General features: G+C 44.0%; 1 protein-coding gene and 1 pseudogene across 3 annotated transcripts in view; both read right to left on the minus strand.

Moving 5' to 3' along the window:
* Positions 1 to 16,205, minus strand: part of CEP57 (centrosomal protein 57) — a 65,478-nt gene that overhangs the window by 38,225 nt on the left and 11,048 nt on the right. For all 3 annotated transcript variants that reach the window (XM_089687929.1, XM_089687927.1, XM_089687928.1), the window contains exon 2: positions 8,374 to 8,521. In XM_089687929.1, coding sequence (XP_089544055.1) covers positions 8,374 to 8,521 — 148 coding nt within the window. The remainder of the gene's footprint in view (positions 1 to 8,373; positions 8,522 to 16,205) is intronic.
* LOC149454015 (uncharacterized) lies at positions 5,522 to 6,430 on the minus strand (annotated as a pseudogene).

Here is a 16,205-nt window from a genome sequence, read left to right on the forward strand (position 1 = left end):
CTGGGTCAGCAGTTGGCTAGTTGCAGTCTGTGGGTGCTGTAGGCCAGCGTCTGTGGGTGCTGTGGCACGGCGTCGGTGGGTACAGTGGCTTGGTGACTGGACGAGCTGTAGGGCGCGGCGTCTGGGGAGCGGGGTGTCTCGGTCGGCCGCGGTCCTCCACGGATCGCGGCCCTCCGCGGCCGGCAGGAAAGGCCGTGGCTTCAGGGGCCGTGGTAGGCCGCGAGTCGCCGGGGCTCCGCCGAAGGGACAGAGCACCCAGCACCCATTCTGGGTGTTGGGAGGACCTCCGGGGGATGCACCGGACCCCTCTACCGCCCGGATGGCAGTGGATTCGGTGGGGGCGCCGGAGCTGGCAGTTATGCAGCCGCTCCGGACGCCATCTTGGAATAATAAATACTATATAAATACTGTATAATAATAATAATCTCCAAGGATTGTGAGGAATTCGTCCACCTTCAGACTGGTGATAGAGAGTACATTTTTTTTTTTTTTTTAAACTCTTTATTTAGAAGACAGCTGTAGATGCAAACCTTAAAGTGGTAGTAAAGCCTAATACTAACTGTTCATAAAAATGTTCTCTTCCAACTCCTACCTATCTATCCTGCATACCCTATGTAAAAAAAAAAAAAAGAACATTCAGCAACAGTTTTGGATGCCAGCAGCTATGATTGTGCTCTCTCCCGTGCAGCAGCAGCTCACTGACGCAGGGGAACAGGAACCGAACGTCACGTGAATGGACCAGAGCAGATGAAAAATAGGTACACACACCTTTTTTTTTCATACAGAATAAGTAGGAAAAGGGAGGAGGAAATGTTTTTTTAAAAAAATGGAATTAGGCTTTTCTTTTACTTTAAAAGATAAGTTCACCTTTGGGAACATGTTACATGGATATTCTCTCTGCATCCACAGTCACAATTTGAAAAGAAAGTGGCTGTGCAGTGCTTCGCCCACACATCTGGGTTATCCATTCACAGAATAAATGAATGAACGAACTACAAGTACCGACAGCCTTTGCGGCTGACAGCTTGTAGTTCTCAATGAACTACCAAGGTGCTAGTGAGCACTTCAGCTAGTTCATGGAGTCTTCCTGTCAATGTGTAACTGCCTGCCTGTACGATGTATGAGCAGACAGATACACTGACAGTCTGCATAAGCCCAACATTGCACTTGTGATCTGCGGATTGTGGGTGCAATGCTTTACAGGCTCCTAAAAAATAAATATAAAAAATAAATACATAAATAATAAATAAATGTGCATTTATGATTTATTTTTGTAGAAAGGTGAACTTATCCTTTAAGGATTTGCCAGTTATTGCACACAAAAATGAGATGTGAATACAGCAAGTGAAAGGGTTTGAATAAAGAGTACCAGTAATGCAGGCCATAGATGGGTCGAAAATCGGCCGATTTGTCGGCCGAAAATAAAATCGGCCGATTTTCGGATCGTTAGTGGGCGATTTGGTCGGCCGTTTTTCGGGATTTTGGCCGTTTTTTTTTTTTGGTAAAGTTGGAAAAAAATCGGCCGATCGGCCGATTTTCGCGGCATTAATGGGCCAATCGGCCGATTTTTTACCAATAAAAAATCTGCGCATGAGCAGTGACCTGCAAGAGGAAGACAAAAAGAAGAAAAAGAAGAAGAGGAAGAGGATGAAGAAGAGGATGAAAAAGAGGATGAAGAAGATGAAGAAGAGGATGAGGATGAAGAAGAGGATGAGGATGAAGAAGATGATGAGGATGAAGAAGATGATGAGGATGAAGAAGATGATGAGGATGAAGAAGATGATGAGGATGAAGAAGATGAGGATGAAGAAGATGAGGATGAAGAAGAAGAAGAAGAAGAAGAAGAAGAAGAGGAAGAGGATGAAGAAGAAGAAGAGGATGAGGATGAAGAAGAAGAAGAGGAAGAAGAAGAAGAAGAAGAAGAAGAAGAGGAAGAAGAAGAGGAAGAGGAAGAAGAAGAGGAAGAGGAAGAGGAAGAAGAGGATGAGGATGAGGAAGAAGAAGAGGATGAGGATGAAGAAGAAGAAGAGGATGAGGATGAAGAAGAAGAGGATGAGGAAAAAGAAGAAGAGGATGAGGATGAAGAAGAGGATGAGGAAGAAGAAGAGGATGAGGATGAGGAAGAAGAAGAAGAAGAAGAAGAAGAGGATGAGGATGAAGAAGAAGATGAAGAAGAAGAAGAAGAGGATGAGGATGAAGAAGAAGATGAAGAAGAAGAAGAAGAGGATGAGGATGAAGAAGAAGAAGATGAGGATGAAGAAGAAGAAGAGGATGAGGATGATGAAGAAGAAGAGGATGAGGATGAAGAAGAAGAAGTAGGATGAAAATAAGAAGAATTCCAGTCCAGCAAAAAGTATCTCTGCAGAGAGCTCCGCTATTTCTGACAGTTCCGTCACATTTACAGCGGTTGAAACATTGTATCTATTTGTTTCCGAATAAAAACATCTGTATCCTAAATGGAAACAAATAGATACAATGTTTCAACCGCTGTAAATGTGAAGGAACTGTCAGAGAACTGTCAGAAATAGCGGAGCTCTCTGCAGGGACACTTTTTGCCAGCTGTAGAAGGGATGAAAATCGGCCGATTTTTTTTACCATTGATGGTAACGTCGGCCGCTTGAACGACCGAATTTTCGTTTTTTAAAAGAAAAATCTGCGGTTTTTTCTCCCCATCTATGGCCTGCATTACACTTACTGGTAACAGTATTTCTGAGAAATCTTCCAGGAGATAACTAGCTCCACCTGACAGGAAACACAATCAACAATTGACAGAGTGTAAAATTCCCCGCCCTTCCCTCCACTCCTTAGTTATATAAGAGTATTTCCACACCCTGGGCAATCTGTCTTGAAATAACCAACACCAGACACAGGTGGTAAGCAGGCCTGCCATCCTGGAAGATTTTCCAGAAATACCGGTAAGTGCAACTGGTAATTTTCTCTAGTCATCTTCCAGGACAGCACACCAGAGACGATAAGCAAGGAACTCAGGCCTACCTTAGGGCGGGACTACTGCCTGTAATACTTTCTTGCTGAACGCCAGGTCTTGAGGTGACAACTCTACTCTGTAGTGTCTCACGAATGTGTCCTGTGGCTGCTCGGCAGATCTGCTCAAATCGATGCTCCAGCCCTCTCAGCCCAAGAGGTCGCTAGCACTCTAGTCAAGTTGGCCTTCAGGTAATAGGGCACTGAATCTCCTGATTGGTCATAAGCTAAGGAGATGGCTTGTCTGATCCATCTAGCTATTGATAGCTTAGATGCTTGCTGTCCCTTCCTTGGACCATTGAATAAAATTAGGAGACTTGACTTCCTGACGTCACTTAAACTATTCAAATGTCAGTAAACACCACCTGACATCTAAAAAATTAAAAATCTTTTCCCCTTCATTCCTAGGGTTTTGCCAGAAAGACAGTAGGACAATCTCCTGTGTCCTATGAAACCTTGAGGCCACTTGGGATAAATAAAGAGGGTCCTGTCTAAGTACTACCCTGTCCTCTAATACCACCAGGAAGGGTTCCTCTCCGTGCACGCCCTTTTTCTAAGGATCTTCCTTTCGAGAGCCAAGCCATTAGCCGAAAAAACTCCATATTGGGGTGCTGAGTTGGCTTCTGTAAGAGAAGATCGCACCTCATTGGGAGACTACGGCGGAGCCACGGCCCACCTCTTTAAGATGGCGAACCAGGCTTTTCTTGGCCACCACGGGACCAGCAAGGTCAGTCTGCAGCCTGATCGGGCCAGTTTCTGGAGTACCCGCAGAATAAGTGGCAGAAGAAAAGCATATGGAAATCCCATTCCTGTGCTAAAGCATCCAGGCCTTCGTATCCCTGTTCCCGAGCCAAGGAGAAATACAGTTTCACCTTCCTGTTTCTCCCGCAGGCAAAAATGTCTATCTCCGGGCAGTCAAAGACCTGACTTATCTGAAAAAAGACCTCAGGAAAGAGTCCCCACTCTCCCTAGTGCGCTAACGGTCAGTTGAGAAAGTCTGATTTCGTGTTGACCGACCCCTTTATGTGGACCGCTGACACCGAAAGCACTCTGCTCTCTGACCATCCTAGAATCTCCTGAGCTAGGTCCAGGAGATTCCGGGATCTGGTGCCCCCTGATGATTCAGGTGTGCCACTGTTGACATTGTCTGACAGAATTTGGACTTCTTTTCCTTCAATCCTGTCTGCAAAGGCCTTCAAGGCCTGACTTTCTGCCAACAGCAGTCTGCAGTTGGAGGAGGTCCCCTTTTTGCTTGGCTCCCACGGGCCTTTGGCTTGTTGGTCCTCTAGATGAGCCCCCCAGCCCTATTCGCTTGAGTCTGTGGTTACACGAACTGGGTCCCACTGCGCCCAGTCTCCCTTCTCCCAAATTCTGGGGCCTGAACCACCTAGAGAGGTCTTTATACTCTCCGGGAGGGAAACCCACTTGTCCAGCGACTCCTCTTTCCTGTTCCTGGAGGATAGAAGGAAGAATTGAAGCTCTCTGGAATGTAGTTGTGCCCACTCCATGGCCGGAATGCAGGCTGTCATGAGACCTAGCACTCTCATGATATGCCTGCGGAAGCAATCTGAAACCGCTATCAGAGCAGAGACCACCCTTGCTACCTTTTTAGTCTTCTCTTGGGGAAAAAATAGTTTCTGGACTCTGGAGTCCACTAAGTAACCAAGAACACCTTGGTTTGGAGTCAACGAGGACTTCTCCCTATTGATGATACACCCCAAAGATTTTAAGGTTAAGAACACCTTTTCCAGGTCTCTCAGGACTTGGTGCCATGAGACTCCATGGATCATCAGATCGTTTAGGTAAGAAATAAGGAAATTTCCTGAAGGTGTAAAAAGGCTACTACCTTGGTCAAAGACCTTGGTAAATATTCTCGGACTGGCTGCTAGTCTGAAAGGGAGAGCTGGGAACTGCCAGTGACTGACGCCCTGCTCCGTGAAGATGGCAAAGCATAAGAAGGCTTTGCACTCTGGGAAGATGGGAACATGAAAGTATGCGTCCCTGAGATCCACAGTGGCCATAAAGACTCCTTTGAGCAGATGCTTCCCTACACTGTAGATAGTTTCCATACGGAACTTCTTGTACAGTAGGAAACCATTCAACCTTCTCAGGTTTATGATCAAGTGGAATTTCCCTAAAGGCTTTGGGACCACAAACACGTGGGAATAAGATCCCTGAAACAATTGGTCCACTGGCACGGGGACAATTACCTCCTGTTCCTCTAAATCCCTTATCCCTCCCAAGAGACCCTCAAACTTTTTCCCGTCTCTGGGGGGATAAGTCAGCACAAAAGTATAAGGGGGGACAGAGGAGAATTCCAACTGGTACCCCTCCCTTATCAACTGCAGGATGTACGGGCTCTCCATAATCTTCCCCCACTGCTGAATGATTCTGGACAGCCTTCTGCCCACCCTGAAGTCTATGTCATTTGGAGTCCTTACTGGTGGGTTTGGAGCCAGAAAAAAGGAAACTTCATTTTTCTCCCCCTTTATTGGCCCATTTTTTAGGGGAGTCTTTGCTAAACCTTTGTTGGCCCTGATTAAGGAGAGGCATGAAAAATCCTCTTCCTCTTATAATTTTTGGCCTTGGTAGGGAACTTCTTCCCTTTTCCAGTGGACCTAGATAACACCTGGTCCAGCCCTGGGCCAAATAAAAAAGAACCCTCAGAGGGTAAACCACAGAGACGGGCTCTTGACGTTTGAACACCTTCCCCGTTTGATTGCCCTCTGCCACTGCCTTACCAACCACCTCCAGGGAATCAAAGACCTCTTCTGACTGGGTTTCCCCTTTTTTTTCTTCGTACGTCACGAGACATGGTCAATTACTCTGTGCATCCAAGCTTCAGCATTTCTAGAGATGCAGGAGGATGCCAGGGCTGGGTCATAGTAGCGGCACTGGCATCCCAGCCTCTACGCAACAATGTCTCTGACCTACGGTCCATCTGGTCTCTGATGTTACCTGAATCCTCAAAGGACAGGTCAGACTTTTTAGATACTTGTGACAATGCTCCATCCAATTTAGGGCTTTTGAGGAACTTCTCCTCCTCTTCGTCCTCAAAGGGGTACCGCCTCTTCCAGGTCTTCAATTTTGGGAGCTTTCTCTCCGGCTCCTTCCATTCTCTTAAGACAATATCTTTGAGAGTCTGGTGTATGGGTAGCACCCTAGCTTGCGGCCTCACAAACCCCCTATACATCTTGTCTTGGGCTGAGACCTGCATTGGTGGTTCTGGAATGTCTTCCGAGGCATAGATAGCCCTAGGGAGCCCTTCCATGTCTTCCACAGCAAAGAGTTGTCTACCTGGTCTAGATTCCGCACTAGCCACACTAGCACCTTCCAAATCTTCCGCTTCTTCCAAGGAGCTTTGGCCAGAAACCTCTGCCTCCTTCAAGTCTTCTTCCTCCGTGACCTGAGAGGACGAGGGACCTAAACCCTCCCACTGCTTCCCCATCCAAGCTCCCTCCTGGTAAGACGATTCTTCCCTAGAGGATCAGGCATCCGCCTCCCTAGCTGTCAGGGTTGTCTTGGAGGATTGTAAGGTGGATAACATTTACGTCTGCACCGACAAAAAATCCTTCATAACCGCCGAGGTTTCTTACCAGCAACTTGTGGATACACTTATAACAAAAATGGTCTGGCGTGGTCTTGCGGGACCTTATCGTTACAATAACCACACCACTTAGAGCAGGTGAGGGCTTTAGCTTTAGGTGTTTTGGGGCACTCTCCTAGGGAGTTCCACGCGGCTCTAAGGAGAGATAAACAGGGGCCCAGGTTAGAATACTCCTTTCCCCCCCCACCGGGTTAGAATATTCCCTTCTAATCACACCTATAGGGAAGTGGGTAAGGTCTCTACCCCCATCAGCCGTGTCCCACTCACCACCCGTGATCTTCTCACTGGCTGCAGCTACTGCTTTGCCTTCTATCTTGCAGGTCCCTTCAGGACTGCGCTGGCTTTGCCAGGCGCCAGGACTTCCAGTTCTGAGCCCTGGGCTCTCACTGGAGAAACCAGCAACAGACCTCACGACGGCTGCCCCAACACGCGATCTAGCTGGCCGGTCTCAGCATACCTGTGAGAAGCGTCTCGCGGCCCGGTCCTCACCAGACATGCCTCCCTGCTGCCTTGGAAGTAGGAGGAAGGCGCTTGTCCCTGGAATGCTGGGACACCTCCTTAGTGCCCGGGAAGCTCCGCACCAATGGGACCCCTGGAGTGGCTTGGCTACTACCCCCCAGGGGGGACCTTCAGCCCCCAACCTTAGCTTCACAAAAAAAACCCCAAAAAAACCCAAACACAAAAGTTTAACTGCCAGGGAAACACAATCAAAAACTGAGGAGTATATGGAAGGGCGGGGTATTTAAACACTTTCATTTGTGGATTGTGTTTCCTATCAGGTGGAGCTAGTCATCTCAGGTGTGCCGTCCTGGAAGATGACTAGGGAAAGTCAGCTAAACCTATTAAAGGCTCATTCACATGAGTTTTATACGCAGCAGTACAGAAGGTTACGGGCACATTTGCATAGCTTCTTTGGGCAGCATAATGTTGTGCTGCATTGAACATATAATATAAAATATTATTCTGTACGTATGTGAACGTTTGTGCGGTGTGTAACATAGTCATACGTAGAGTGTACATTTTTTGGTGATACATAGAGTGACCTCAGCCTTCAAGCATTCAGAATCAGCCAGTCTTTCTGCACATGCCATGCATGATCTATTCAAGGGGAGAAGCAGAAATCAATAGTGTGTATTCATGGATCAGCAGCAGCAGCAATGTGACTGGCTACACATTGTTGATATTTACATGTCAGCCCTGAGCAGTGGCCTTGGCCAATGTAGTATGTAAATATTAGTACAAATGTTACATACATATTAGCTTCTTTTTATGCAGATACTGCTGGCAGAAAGATCCTGCATGAATCAATAGAAGTTCATGAATATGTGCCTGTTCAAGTTGTTTTTTCCATCTACCATTGTGTGCACTGACTTATGAACCCCTACTGCTAAGCAAACTAAACTAATGCAATTTGCATTTGCCTTGACACATCCCATGGTGATTAGATTAGGGTGGTTGTATTTTACATTTCCAAAAGCTTTTATTAGACCACAAACAACATACATGACATCTCCACAGAGGCACCCTATTCACCAATGCCTTTGAACTGTGAGCATGAACAAGCTCTTTGTGCTGACACCTGGTTAGCCGCAGTGGAGAAGAGGTGCAGGTCTGGAGCAGTGCCATTTGCTTTGGATGTGCTGCCTATGTGGATATAAATGCTGGGGTATTCGCTCTACACTCATTAGAACTGAAGAAGCAGCTTCAACATTACAGAACATGTCCAGCAAAATATTACTACCTACTATTAGCACATTACAGATGACTTGTACATCAAATGTTACCTCTGCCATTGCTCTCTGGATAGGCGTGACCTGGTCTGTCTGGAGACCTCTGGAAATCAGAATTTATGAATGGCCTTCCATTGGGGTAAGAGATATACGAAGTGCCGGACTCTGCACCTTTAGAAGATCCAGGCAAGGGACTGTTCAGCTAAAAAGAGAGTAAAACAAACTGTAAGAATAACATAGCTTACTGGTGAAAAACAACAGGAGTGGAAAGATTTGTGTGTCTCTATAGCCTCTTTTTTATTTTGAAAAACAGATATTGTTTAGACACCTGTCAGGTTTATAATTTTGCCATATACATCCTATTCAAGAGATTTTTCTTCACTTCCTGTCCTATAGAGACAACAGGGAAGTAAGTGGAAAACTTTCCCAAGTGAGGTAAGTCCTACTGTAAGTGGTTGTCTCCGGAAGAAGTATCCCCATTGGGAGTTATCGTCAGAAAAGGAATAGAGGAGGGAACCTAAAAAGCTGCATTCTTCCTCACTTCCACAGTCACTGGGACAAGCAGAGTGAATCTCACTAATGAGGATGCAGAGCAATAAAAAAAACCTGACAGGGACTCTAAACCCTCGCTGCTATATCTAAAAATATTATAAAAAAAAAAACAACACCACATGAATGTAGATTTTAGCAGTAAGTATTGGGAGGCAGAATATAAATGACCAACAGAAAAGACAAAGAAAATTGGCACCATTGGCTCCATGTGCATAAGGCAGTAAAGAGTACAGGAAGTCAAATCAAACAATTACATGTACAGTAAATCAGGTAAATTCTTCATGTCGGAGCTTACACAGGGTTAACACTTGGTTCACCAACTTTTGGAAAAAGAGGAAGGTATATTGGCCCAAACCACAACCAGTCCTTTTTTTTTTTGGAATGCATCGCAGGTGCCATTCAAAATGAACTGCACAGTAACACTTTAACGCATGTATGATGCAGCAATGCATGTTATCTCTATGCAGAGGTGTGTTCCCAATCTATTACAGTTAAAAAAACAAGAACCAAAAACACACAGTAAAAACTACTTAGAAAAGCTTTGAGTCTGATGTTTCAATGTGAAGAAACAAAAACTACTGCCCCATAACCTCCAGACAGTTACAATCCGATCTGATAAGTGTGAATATGAGGTGTGTCCAGAACATAACGACACTAAAGAAGGGCTCTGCGAAGGGAGAAGCTGGCCAAGGTCACTTGAGGTGAGGTGCCAGGTATACCTTAGAACACTAATCAGTTGCATTCCAGTCCTGTCAGAGTGGAGACATTCTTTTTTGTGACCCCTTTTAAATTGTCTAGTATTAGGAAAAATGCGAGTTTGGAAGAACAGTACGAGATAAAATTTTGTGTGAAATTGGGTAAAAGCGCATCAGAAACTTTGGAAGTGGTGAGGAAAGCGTATGAAGATGCTGCACTATCATCTGTACAACTGTTCAGATGGCACAAGGCCTTCAAGGAAGGTTGAAAATGTGTTGAAGACGAACAACAATCAGAACGACCCTCTTCATCAAAAACAGAACAGAATGTGAATGCAGTGATTGAGTACGATCCTGAGAGGAAGAAACAAAAGTTCAGAATGGCGCACACCCACATCACCTCGCCCCAAGAAAGCTCGATAAGCAAATCAAAAGTCATTGTTTTGTTTTCTTATTTACATGGAACAGTCCATAAGGGAATCAAAGATTTTACCTGGAAGTTCTTGGTTACTTGAGACAGAGTTTTTTGTGTTTGCGTCCTGAGATCAGCTCAACTTGGATCCCTCATCACGATAACGCACCAAGTCACAGTGCTTTGGCTGTCAGAGAGTTTTTGGCTGAAGAACACATCACGTTGTTTCCCAATCCACACTACAGCCTCAACTTGGCTCCTTGAGACTTTTTCATTTACCAAAGATGAAGAATGATTTGAAAGGACACCATTTTGGTAGTGTGGATAACGTCCAAAAAGCCACTACCAGGAATGTTCAATTTATATCTCCCAATGCCCAGAAAATGTAGTTCTGGGTGTCAGGCAGGTAGTGTTTTTTTTTTAATGTTTAGTCCTGCTGCGAGCAAGGAGCATGGCTCACCTGTCAGGTGGAAACATTTCTTCCACACAGCCCATTACAGTGCCAGCCTCCACCCCCCTGCCCACTATGTCTCTTCGGGCCCTGCTTGCCCATCTGTGGGCCCGAGACAGGTTCAGTGGGTGCAGGAGGGTACAGGGGAGAGAGGAGAGCGGACACGTCCACTCCCCTGGTCCTGACCCGGACGAGATGTTATGACGTCACTTCCGGATCCCCATTGACATATTTCCCAGCCATCAATGCCAGGAAAGAATGTAATATAGTGCAATGTGCACTGCATTACATCCAGTGAGGTACAGGGGAGACATTCAGGGTCTTTTAGACCCTGGATGACTTAATAAAGAGAACCTGTCACCAAAAATCATCATAGGGGGCTTTTTGTCCCCTATGTGAAGAGAAAAAAAAAGGGTAAAGTTACACCCAAGCACACAACTCCCCCTCAAAGCACATGGTGGGGCGCCTACGCGTCGATTGCGATACACGTTACATATCGCTGCGCACGCCAGAATAAGAGCAATAATTCTAGCACAAGACCTCTTCCGTAATGTTAAATTGATGACCTATAAGGGGCTTTAAAAACATTGCCTATAGAAAATATAGGGTACTAAAGTTTGTTGCCATTTCACAAGTGCACGCAAATTTAAGGTTTGACATGTTGGATATCTATTTACTGGGTGCAACCTCATCTTTTACATTTTACACAAAAAATGGGTAATTTATTCCTTTTGTGTGCCCTAAAATTAATGTAAAATTTATTTTTTACTGAAATTTTGAGTTTCCTAGACTTTTGTGGTAATAACATGTGACATAATAAATTGGAACTGACCCTATTTTATTCTCTAGGGTCTCTGCTTTCAGAAAATATATCATGTTTGGGGGTCTTGTGTAATCTTCAGGCCTAAAATTATTTAAACGTGTGCTAAAAACGCAAAAACAGCCCTGGAAGCGAAAGGGATAAACTCGACACTCCCTTTCCTGACAAGCACCCAATCGGTGCTCATTACACTGCATTGTCTCTCCCTTCCCTGCTAGTCCCCAGGTGCGGTGCTGGAGACAGACAGGGAGGCGAGGAGGAGATAAACAGTGGAATATTAAAAATATTAAATGTTTGAGTCGCAATGAAGCCCCTTTCGGACTTAAAAGCCCAGACATTCCTAAAAGCACCTCAGATTTAAATACGGATTTAGTTCAAATATATATATTTTTTTCATCTGGACAAGTAGATTGCCATGGGGACAAGTGGATTGGGACTCTAAATTTAGTCCCTGGCCAAGTAATTTTTTTCAAAAAATTTTCCACACCCCTACACTAAGCAGGCTCTGAACATCATCCCACTTGAAGACTTCCAGGGATGCATGAAGTATGGAAAAATTGCTGGGAGCGTTGTGTACACTCACAAGGTGCATACTTTGAATTGTAAAAAATTTTCAATAAAATAATATTTCAAATATAATTCTCATCACGTTCTGGACACACTTCGTATGTCTGGTCTCTGTGGTCGAATGACTTCAAATCTTACATGCAGTATGTGGGCTGCCACTATGGGCTTGATTGGAAAAGCACAAGCTCCTAGGCTGCCATGCTCTTCCTGGCTTTACTGCTTCAGCTCTATTGCTAGGTATCACGTGCTGCCTGTAGGGAATGCTTGCCTGTATGACTGCCTGTGCGGACAATCATAGCTCTGTTGCAGGTCTAAGCTTGCTGAAAAAAATCTTCTACAGCGGGCATGTACATGAGAGTTGGGTGCCCAGTCCCCTGACAGGTGCTGTGGTTTCATCCACCATCCCTTAGGCCCCTTTCACACGGGCGTTCTGTATGTCCATTTTTCATTTGTCCATTTACCGATGAAAACCGGACACCCATGTATTTCTATGGACTAGCGGATGATCATCTGTTTACATCCAATAACCCCTTGCCCTCCAGAGGATTTACCTCCCTTCCTGAACAGGCCATTTATTGCGTTACGGTGCTGTGTTACATTAACTGACAATTGCACGGTCATGCAACGCTGCACCCAAATGAAATGCAAGTCCTTTTTTTCCACACAAATAGAGCTTACTTTCAGTGGTATTTGATCGCCTGTGCATTTATTATTTTCGCTATATAAAAAAAAAAAAGACTGAGAAATGTAATGGATGAAAAACGGATGTAAATGGACAAAAACAGATGTAAATGGATGTAAACAGACAAAAAAACGGATATAAAAAGGACGAAGAACAGATATAAACTGATGAAAAACAGATGCGAACTGATGAAAAACAGATGCGAACTGATGAAAAACAGATGCGAACTGATGAAAAACAGATGCGAACTGATGAAAAACAGATGCGAACTGATGAAAAACAGATGCGAACTGATGAAAAACAGATGCGAACTGATGAAAAACAGATGCGAACTGATGAAAAACAGATGCGAACTGATGAAAAACAGATGCGAACTGATGAAAAACAGATGCGAACTGATGAAAAACAGATGCGAACTGATCAAATACTGAGGTGAACTGATCAAATACTGAGGTGAACTGATCAAATACTGAGGTGAACTGATCAAATACTGAGGTGAACTGATCAAATACTGAGGTGAACTGATCAAATACTGAGGTGAACTGATCAAATACTGAGGTGAACTGATCCGGTTTTTCTTGGAAAAAATGTGACTGAACTGATGAAAAAAATGGACCGCCCGTGTGAAAAGGACCCTTATGTCACTAGTAGCAGCTAGTATTTAGCAGCCAGCAGTAGAAACCGCATTTCACAGAGGGGGGTGTCAGACGCAGAAGATTCTTCAGACATTGTATCTCTGCAAAAGAAGGAAGATCTGGTCATGATAGGTAAGCCAAAGTGCTTACATTGATGGCTAACCAGACTTCCACTTTAGGCCTAGATCATGCAGCACATGCCTTAAAATGCACAACACCTACATGCAGTGGCATGCATTTCTTAACACACTCTTTTTTAATGTATGTGTCAGTGCATTTATTATGACCCCCCTTTTTAACGCTATGCTTTACCCATGCACTGTGATGCATTGTATTGTATCGGAATGCACAGTGCAAGAATGATACATGTCCATTAGTGTCAACTGAACCTATAGGACAGAAGACTAATTGCTTTGTGCTAGGACTATTAACAAATGCATCTCAACCCTGATAGTGTGACTGAGCCCTCAGGGCCTACTGACAATTTGCCATTTTTGTGCATTGTGTTAGCATACCTTATGTCATGTGTTAAGGCCACCTATTCATTTTAGCTGGGCTAACAAGGAACTAGAATGGACAAAAAAAAACAAAAAACAACAGCACATACAGAGCACCTTAATGCACTAAAACATGCATTCTTTCAGTGCAAAGGTGTGGATCCAGCCTCAATTAAACTATTTTACACATGCGTTGTAGCGCACCTCAACATGAAGTAATGTGCTACCATGCATCGTGGTGCACTGGCAGAAGCATTTTTGGGTCTTAAGCTGGATTCACACCTTTGCACTGCAGGAATGGCACAATGAGGTCCTGAATTGCCATTCATACTTAAAGCAGAACATGACTCCAAAAAAAAAAAAAAAAAAAAAAAAAAAAAAGTTAGTTCCACTTTTACAACCCCCCCTCCCCAAGCAGCCGGGTCCTGCAGCCTACTGTGATACTTACATCACCTCACATTGAAGATCAAGATGGTGTCCGGGGCCCACTGTGTTGCGCCCGAATAGTGAATGGCAGCGGACAATGCTGGATTCCCTATGTGGGTATGTGTTTTAAAGAAAAAAACTTTTGGGGGGGGGGGGGGGGAGGGGAGGCGAGTACCAATTTAATGGCACCCCAATGCATATACATTTAGCACACTACAGTGCATTGTGATGTGCTTCCTATTAAAAAAAAAAAAAAAAAGTGTACCTGCCCCTTTTTGGTGTGTTTTACTGCAGCAGAAAGACATAGGCAACCTTACACAATGCATGAAGTACTGCACATCAGCCTCTTTTGTGTGAACATGCTGCAAAGGTGTGAACCAGCCTCAAAATGAATGGCACCACAACTTGCATAAACGCAATACACTGATGTCTAAGTCCCCTTGCACACTGGGTTGCTAGCCACTATGACCACTCGATTTGTGTTTAGGCCCCATTCACATACTGTAAAGAGTAACAGTGTTTGATGTGCTGCTAAAGTCCCACCCAATTCCTTGATTTGAAATAACATAAAGGAAAATATCAAAAATTAAAAAATAACTAACCTGATCAATCACTGCTTTTGGTAGAAATGATATTTCTACATGGCAAATAATTTACTAGCAGGTGTAGTAGAGTAACAGAAATCCAACAGACCCAACAGTCATGACATGCATGCTGCTGATTCTGTGTCATTGAATCACTCATTGAAAGGGCATGTTCAAAATAATAGCAGTGTGGAGTTCTATTAGTGAGGTCATTCATTCTTTGAAAAACAGGTGGCAATTATTGCCCTCATTTAAGGAAGGAAGGAAGGAAGGCAGCAAATGTTGTTCATGCTGGTTACAGTGCATTTCTCTCTGAAATTCTGAGGAAAATGGGTAGTTCCAGACATTGTTCAGAAGAACAGCGTACCTTGATTAAAAAGTTGATTGGAGAGGGGAAAACATATAAAGAAGTGCAGAAAATGATAGGCTGCTCAGCTAAAATGATCGCAAATGCTTTAAAATGGCAACCAAAACCTGAAAGACGTGGAAGAAAGTGAAAAACTACCATTCGAATGGATAGAAGAATAGCCAAAATGGCAAGGACTCAGCCAACAATCAGCTCCAGGAAGATGAAAGAAGGTGTAAAGTTCCCTGTGAGTACTGTTACAATTAGAAGACGCCTATGTGAAGCCAAGCTATCTGCAAGAAGCCCCCGCAAAGTCCCACTGTTGAAAAAAAGACGTGCTGAAGAGGTTACAATTTGCCAAAGAGCACATTGACTGGTCTAAAGAGAAATGGCGCAACATTTTGTGGACTGATGAAAGTAAGATTGTTCTTTTTGGGTCTAGTGGCTGGAGACAGTTTGTCAGACAACCCCCAAACACTGAATTCAAGCCACAGTACACTGTGAAGACAGTGAAGCATGGTGGTGCAAGCATCATGATATGGGGATGTTTCTCATACTACGGTGTTGGGCCTATTTATCGCATACCAGGGATCATAGATCAGTTTGAATACATCAGAATACTTGAAGAGGTCATGCTGCCTTATGCTGAAGAGGAAATGCCCTTGAAATGGGTATTCCAACAAGACAACGACCCTAAACACACCAGTAAACGACCAACATCTTGGTTCCAGACCAACAAGATTGACGTTATGAAGTGGCCAGCCCAATCCCCGGGTCTTAATCCAACAGAAAACTTGTGGGGTGACATCAAAAATGCAGTTTGAGGCAAAACCAAGAAATAGAGAAGAACTGTGGAATGTAGTCCAATACCTGTTCACAGGTTCCAGACGTTGGTTGACTCCATGCAACACAGATGTACAGCAGTTCTCAGAAACAGTGATTATACAATGAAATATTCATTAAGTGATTCAAAGGAAAGCAAAATCTTCAAACATTTTTCAGTTTATATAGTGAATGTTTGAGTTTTAAAGAATACAAACACTGCTATTTTTTTGAACAGTCTAATCACTTTTCTTCAATTTCTTTAGAGGAACAACACAAGTTTGATATATTTTTCTTCATGTTTTGTTTTGGAATAGAATGTGTCGTGTTCCCAATGCATTTGTGTGTATGGAAATAAAAGCTATTAGAAGGATTTTGAGCTTTATTCACAACACAC

The sequence above is a fragment of the Staurois parvus genome, unplaced genomic scaffold (genome assembly GCF_062004578.1).
Source record: "Staurois parvus isolate SC_StPar_1 unplaced genomic scaffold, SC_StPar_1.0 ptg000440l, whole genome shotgun sequence".
Taxonomy (NCBI): Eukaryota; Metazoa; Chordata; class Amphibia; order Anura; family Ranidae; genus Staurois; species Staurois parvus.